The following is an 8,116-nucleotide window of genomic DNA, read 5'->3' as shown; positions in this document are numbered from 1 at the left end:
TACAGGTGCGAGAGAGAGAGAGAGAGAGAGAGAGAGAGAGAGAGAGAGAGAGAGAGAGAGAGAGAGAGAGAGAGAGAGAGAGAGAGAGAGAGAGAGAGAGAGAGAGAGAGAGAGAGGGAGGGATGTCGGTCTAAGCACAGAGAATCTAAACAGACAGGTTTGATCTTTCTCTCGTTTCGTTTTGCATTTCACACAGGTGAGACATGTCACAGAGAGGGTGCCTGTTGTGGAGCGTGTTTCCTGTGCCAGTTACCTGTCAATCACGCACACCTGGCGTGTCATCTGAGCCAGCCTTCTTCAACCTGCCAGCCGGCCCTGCAGCAGCACTGATGTTTCGCAACATTGAACTGTGCAGATGAAAGGTCACGTCTAGAGCTCATCTCAAGACTGCAGTCACTATGAAGACCCATCTCTACAGGCTACGTCTTGGCTGTCCCTCCTAAAGACCCCTTCATCCCCCACTACCCCCCTGTACAGTTCTTCTACTGTTAATAATGAACATTTAAATCCTTCTTCTAGCATCGTGACTGCCAATGGCACCTGGTCCGAGCATAGATCTTTTCTTATGATGGCTTGTAGTATCATAAGAGTGTAGTATATGTAGTTGTATAGATGACTCACTCGCTTTAGACAAATAAAAAAGCATCTGCTGAATGTCAGAAATGTAAATATAAATCTCAGATCAAATCTGAATTGGGTATCAGAGTATTCTAATGGGCATCAGGGGCCTCATTTATAAAGCTTAAGCTATCTCTGATGGCTAAAATGTTTTTTGTATTTTATTGTTTTCCAAATCCAAAAGTGCTATTATGAAGAGGAGATGGCTGATCATGCAGACGGTCGGCAGCTGAGGGCGGCCGTCTCCTACACGCCCCCTGGGAGAGACGGCGGGGGGGCGTCGCGGGGGACCGTGTACAGCACCACGTTGGGTAGGCCGTGCACCACGCAGCAGCCGAGGCCACTTCTGAAGGTGGCCATGTTGTGGGCGTCGTACCATTCGTCTGTCTTTTCGTCGTAGCACTCCACGCTGGTGCTGGTGCCCGCGCCGTTGAAACCCCCGACCACGAAGAGCAGGTCGTCCAACACCTCCATGCCAAAGTTGCTGCGCGGGTTGAACATAGTGGGCAGGACGCGCCAGCTGTTGGTCAGGGGGTTGTAGACCTCGGCAGTCTTGAGACGGTTGGCACCGTCAAAACCACCCACCTAGAAGAAGATAAATTAAGCTGGTTGGTTGGCTGGCTGGTTGGTTGGTTGGCTGGTTGGGTATTATAGCAAATTTGAAGTCATTCCAGTTTCACTGACAACCATGTGAGTTTGATGCCTAATTAATTTCAAAACAATTACTTTTGTTTAAAAACAAATGAGAACAATTATTGAAATAATTAACAGCATGATATAATACATCTTATTTCACCCGACATCACTTTAAATGTTAAAAAGGTAAGTAAAGGTTGTGTAAGGCCTGACTAAATAAAGCCTCTCCTTCCAAATGTAACTGACTTTTACAATATTGAGGTAAATGCATCCATCTGTTCAAGAGGTACAGATTCCACTGCAGTCATTGAAGAACCAAGCACACTTCAATGGTTCAAGTGCATTTTATACTGTGCCTTTTTAATATTATGAATTACTCTTTCCCTGTGACATCTGAGAATGACTGATGTACTTTGATTGTAGGGACCAAAACATAAACCACATTCCAAGAGGGGGGGGGCTTTCTTAAAGGCACAGCCAGGGGTAGCCAGTAGCCAGGGGTATTAAACACATGTACTGCTCTGACATGATCCAACTTGTGTTGGATGTAGGCCTCACGTACCACACAGAGCTGGTCGTGGAAAGCAACGACACCGAGACCACTGCGTTGACTTCCCATGGGCTCGATCATGGTCCACTGGTTGGCCTTTGGACAGTAGCTCTCTGCATTGAACAAGCACTCGTTCCCACTGAGGCCTCCACAGATGTACACCTGAATGCCAGAGGAGCCCAGGTGATTCACACATCCCTATGTATCCACGTGATACGTACCTTTGTCCTATACATCCCTATGTATCCCTATGTATCCCTATGTATCCCTATGTATCCCTATGTATCCACGTGAGTGTACCTTTGTCCTATACATCCCTATGTATCCATGTGAGTGTACCTTTGTCCGTAGCATTTTTTCTTAGAAATGGAACAGGTGATTCAACTTGAATGGTCACACAGCTTAAGACTTGTAGGATTAGCTTGCAGTATAATACATATATATTATGTTACGGTACATGTGGGAATACGGTACATGTGGGAAAACTAGGGTTAGGGTTAGGTGCTAGGGTGACTTGGTACATGCTGGCATGTCTAACCCTAACCCTAACCTTAACCCTACCCCTAATCCTAACCCTAACCCTAACCGTAGCACCCTAGCACCTAACCCTAACCCTAGTTTTCCTACATGTACCGTATTCCCACATGTACCATAACATATATATATATATATACATTATATTACTGATTTATTGCCATGCCATCAACTTTTGTATTTTTGCCCTAGACACAGGGTCAGACATATTCGGCACCTCTGGAGCAATTGGGGGTTAAGCGCAAGCTCCCTCCTGAGGATGGTGATCAAACCAGCGACCTTCCGATGGCTAGCCGGCCTCTCTAACCTCTAGACTATCGCCCCTAATAAGGCATGTTCTTATGTGTCCCAGCCTTCAGCTGTTTCCTGACCTTGTCATGAAGTGTGGCAGCACTGGAGTCGCTCCTCTTTTCATGCATTGGGGCTATGAGGCTCCACTGGTTGGTCTCTGGCTCGTAGCGCTCTGCGGTGTTGAGGAACCCGTAGCCGTCAAAGCCTCCTAATGCGTAGATGTGGCCATCCAGCACCGTCACACTGACGTAGCATCGCCGCGAGTGCATGGGCGCCACCTGGTGCCAGGTACATGTGACGGGGTTGAACTTGCGTACGTTGTTGAAGTAGTCTATATTGTCTATATTGGTATTGTCAAAACCGCCAATGCAGTAGACGAAGCCGTTGAGGTACGCAGTACCGTGGTAAGCCCGGGGGGCCTCCTCCTGCGCCACCTTCACCCAGCGGTCGGCCCTCCTGTCATACGCCTCGATGACATTGGTCGGGCTGCCTTCACTCCAGCCCCCGATAGCCAATAGGATGGCGCAGGGCATACGAGGGCGGGACAGTGGGTTACTGAAGCTGGAGTTGGAGGGCCCGTTCATGGTGAGATGGTACATGGCCCTCAGGGCTTTGAGGATGACGGGTTTACAGTCAGTGCTGTCCTTCACCAGTGAGTTGGTCTTCACTTTGTTCGAGAAGTAGTCTGGGTTCATTAAGGCCAATCGCACCTGGGGCCTCATTCATAACGGGTGCTTAGATCAAATGTTGATCTTACCCGTGTCGTACGTAGAAAACCACGTCAACGTAGTGATTTATACAATTTCAACGTGAGTCAATTTGATCGTGGAAACGATCGTAGCTCGACGTCGAGTATTCAACTTGCTTACGCACATTACCTACTGGTTATGCGGAGTTATTACAGGCATGTGAGCCGCACTGCCTAGTGTAATTCATGCAAGTGGCTCGTAATAAAATTAACGATGTTGTTATCAGCCGAGGAAATGAGTTTAATTCAAGATTTAAAAGGAACTGATGTTTCTGATTGTATTTCAGTCTTCCTTTATATCCCTCCGGAGCTGTCTATCTCCCCTTCAACATGCCTAGTGCGTTCCACAACGGACCTTGCCCGGCCAAGCTCTAAATTATACTGGATTTTCTCCGGTGTCAGGGAGTGAGCAGCCATATAAGAATAAGACCACCTGATAAGAATAAGACCATTATATTATTAAAGTATAAGCAGCACTCGAGTTGAGGGGGGATGGCATCCCCCCTGAAATAAAAACGGTCAAAATCGCCCCCTTCTTTCCATACTTAATGTCATTTTATCAATGAACGTGGTATTACTGCTATTTCAAGGTGCGAGGGGGCACGCACACATGCAATGACAGTTACTGACACTGAAGTCACTGGCGAGGGGATGCTAAAATTGTCCTCTTATGATAAAATCCACCACCTCCCCTGATTTTCTTTTACAACTTGCGTAGAGTATAAGCATGTGCCTGTGTGCCTGGTTAGTTGTCATGATCAAACGTTACAAATGCAACTTACCGAGAAGCCACCCTTCTCTGCCCTCTCCCACTTCCAGACGAACGCCTACCCTATATAGCACTTGTCTTAATTCAGCCGCTATAATTCAGCCTCTATCACAGGGCGTTAATACAAACCTCATTCACCTGCGTTCATTTTTACCTGCGTTGGTATTTATAGAAGGAAGCACGTACGCAACTTTAAACCATCTCAGCCCGTTTTATAAATAATGCTTACGTCCGTTTAGAAAACTGTGCTTACGTGAAAGTCAAAGATGACGTTCAAGTACTTCTTTATGAATGAGGCCCCTGGTCAGGCAAGGACAGAAAAAATCTGAATCAGAATCGATTTTATTACATCGTACTGTACAAGTACACAAGAGTACAATTCTTTGGCTTTGGTTCCTCAACATTGACATTGCAGCATTCAGATACAAAAAACACAATGATAATAATAATAATAATTATTATTATTATTATAAGTAACATAATGTAAGTAAAATAAGCAGTCCTAGATTGATAAATATATCTAAATAAATAACAAAGTGATGGTTTTACAATGGCTTCAATAGTGCAAAAATGCTGTGCAGAGTACGATGATATGATATACCGGCGCCCCCCTCCCCTCTCTGGAGGAGCTGTACAACACACGCTGTCTCAGGAGGGCCTCCAAGATCTCCAGGGACCCGACCCACCCTGGGCACGTACACTTTGTCAAGCTGCCCTCGAACAGGAGGTACAGGACCCCGGCCGCTAAGACAAACAGACTGAAGGACTGCTTCTACCACAGGGCCGTCAAGGCCCTGAACACAGAAAAGGCCTAAGTTCTGGGCCCAGGACAGTCCGGACGGATTGTATGGCAGCTAGTGCTGAGGCACAAACATGTACATTTTCAAGCCTGCAAACTGTGACACTTTAAAATAATGTGAAAAAATACTTTTGTGCAATATGACAACCCTAGTTGACTATCTGTGCAGTATAGTTCAGTGGATTGTGTACATAGCCTTTATTGATGTAAACCAGCTCCTTACCTTCTTGTGATTTTATGCTTTTATGCTTTTTCTAAAATGTGTTTTTTTTCCCCTTTCCTAACACCAGGGGAGCCACCCCTCCTAAATTTCGTTGTTTGGTACCTGTACTGTAGCAATGACAAATAAAGTCCATTCCATTCCATTCCATTCCAATATAATACAATACAGTACGGTAGTAAATTAGTCCAATGTTAAGTAATCCAGTAGTGTGCAGTAGTTATAATACTGTAATATGTTCATTTTGTAGTGTGCGTGGGGCTGGTTAGGGGGTGGCAGGTTTATTACTGAACGGTTTCTGTGGAACATTTTGTCAAAGTGATCCAGGTAGTCTAGAAGACCAAGCAGATCGAATTTGTCTTACATCCTGCTCTTGTATTTGTGGGCTCTCTGACCAGTAATACCCAACAATTGTATAGACAATATATACACAAGAGGTTGATGACCTTTTATCGACCACTACAAGCTTGTTTGTATCACCTAGATATGACCGTGACCGTTTGACTAAAGAAGACCATCACCTTGGGCAACAGCACAGAGATTGAGGGCTTGCGCCTGGAAGGAGCGTGTTCGATCCAGCGAAGGATGGCCTCAAACACGACGTCCTCCTGTCTCACGTTCAGGTTGTCCTTCTCGATGAAGTCGCAGAGCTGGGCCAACGGCAGCTCCAGGAACTCCTGAGAAGTGCCGACAATCTCCTCGAAGTGAAGAAGGACGAATAGAAAGGCCATTCGTCGCAACTCGGTGAAAGAGTAGAATTCAGCGAACTTGCAGATGCCGATGCAGTTCTCCAGACACAGCTGGCTCTCCATGAAGTCACAGCCGGCCTGCACAATACCCATGATGCAGAACTGGTCTGCTGCTTCCAGGAGCGACTGGACATTGTCTGCTGTGACCGGGAGAGATTGTGTGTAGGCGTACTCAATGATAATCCCCATCATCTCTGGGGAGATACCAGGGATTGCGTACACCTGTTTCTCTGAGTTGTTCCAGGCGCCGGTGAACAGAGCCCTGTGTGGGGAGGAAAATACACAAACAACACCTGTTTTTGTATAGTCCTGAATTGCTAGTGTTTTGTCTTCTATGATTAGGCTAAATGGTTTCATGGTAAACATCTAGGGAATTAGACTGGAAGTATTCACTGATCCTATTACAGTTTTTTACAGTCGCTAACTCACCATGTTCAATACTGAAACCACAGTTTCACAACTCTTCATACAGTCAGCAGAGCAGAAACCCATGTGAACAAAACTGTGACTCTTTCTCTGTGATTTGTGCATTGCTTTCATGCAGAATGCATTCAATGACTACGTTCTCCAAATGCCATAACACTTCTCTCATTCAAACTCCCCCACTTGCAAAAAATACTATGTATTTGCAACACATTTTTTCATTGCTAACATACTGTGTTCAAAACTCTGAAGAACACGTTCAAAACGGAATTATTTGGTGCAATTTTGCAGTAATCATATTCCTATCATATATGACAGAAAGCTCGCAATAAACTGTTTTTTTGCACAGTGTTTGAGTGTGCAGATGCTGTTATTTTGCACTCTATTGATACTCTTCAGTTCCAGAACCTCAGCAAAGTCTGATAAAGGATGAGCGGTGGTATTTTCACTATTTGCAGTAATCATATTGAAATGTCTTGAAAATATTAGCAGAATATATACAATGAAATGAAATAGACTAGATGCATTGCCAGGGAAGACATTAGATGTGACCAGATGCAGACCAGAGGGTGGACCAAAACCCTCAAGAGTGAGACATTTTTGGTGTGATTGCTATTGTATTGTAGCCCTGGAATTTCTGTTTTTATTTTTTACTGAACTTTGCATCTTCCACTTTATTGTAGTGTACTTTGAAGTAAATGTAGTGTACTTTGAAGTAAATGTACCGTAACTTACTTTCGGCAAAGATACTGAAAAAAAAGGATAAAACATAAAGGATAGAAGCAAAAGATAGAATACTGTAAAAGGATAGAAGCAAATTGTGGCATTTCTGATTCATTATTGTTGCCTAATACCTTACAGTTGTACAGTCAACTATTCTTTTTTTATAATGAAATATTCATTCTTGTGAAAATCATTCAAACTATGTAATGCTTCCTGTTGTTAGTATTTTGTAAGTCAGAATGTTATGAATGACAGTGTATGCTTCTGAGTGAACATTGTTGACAGTGTGTGGTTGAACGAGCTTCTTTTGAGACATGAATGAAGTCATTGGCCAACTTGAGTGTTACGAATGCAGACTGTATGAAGAGTTGTGAAACTGTGGTTTCAGTATTGAACATGGTGAGTTAGCAATCGTAAAAAACTGTAAATCGAATTACATATAGGCTACATTTGTTATCAGGAGGTAATTATTAGGCCTACTCATTATCAACATGACTAATGATGAATTATCATGTAGGCCTTTTTGACATTATCCTCTTACCGGAAATACGGGCTGCTGCACCCACACATGATATTCTTGTGGGCGTTAAACACAACTCCCTCGACTTTGATGACCACATCACAGAGTGCCCCTTCCAAGCGTAGCTCGTTCAAAATGTTCATAGTCTTGTCGTCCATGGTGCACTTTTGAAATCCAAGTTGAAGCGGTAGACTCCTCCACAATGTCCTCATCAGACACTTTGCTGTTTGTGAAGTGTTTGATATGATAGAGAGCAGTCTGTTGCGTTCCAGTTCTAGAGTTTCTATGTATTTATACATCACAATGGCTTGTCCAATTCCCTGTAGATGCAAAGCAGTCATCGATTTACCATAATAATAATAATAATAATAATAATAATAATAATAATAATAATAATTGTTATTATTATTATACTTGTTGTTATTATTATTATTATTATTATTATTATATGATTATCATTATTATTATTATTATTATTATTATTATTATTATTATTATTATTATTAAGCTCAGTGTGTGGGAGTGGGGACTTGCGC

At 43.5% G+C, this 8,116-nt stretch overlaps 1 protein-coding gene across 1 annotated transcript; it reads right to left on the bottom strand.

The window, feature by feature from the left end:
• Positions 1-864: 864 nt before the first annotated feature.
• LOC308150777 (kelch-like protein 10) lies at positions 865-7,738 on the bottom strand (the record flags this gene model as incomplete). Its single annotated transcript, XM_080523573.1, has 5 exons — positions 865-1,203; positions 1,817-1,966; positions 2,710-3,339; positions 5,687-6,176; positions 7,602-7,738. 5 exons carry the CDS (start codon positions 7,736-7,738, stop codon positions 865-867), a joined length of 1,746 nt encoding a protein of 581 aa, XP_080379699.1.
• Positions 7,739-8,116: the final 378 nt, after the last annotated feature.

The sequence above is a fragment of the Nansenia antarctica genome (assembly GCF_963989245.1).
Source record: "Nansenia antarctica genome assembly, chromosome: 2".
NCBI lineage: Eukaryota > Metazoa > Chordata > Actinopteri > Argentiniformes > Microstomatidae > Nansenia > Nansenia antarctica.
Note: the sequence above shows the minus strand (reverse complement) of the source record. Positions and strands in the feature narration are given on the sequence as shown.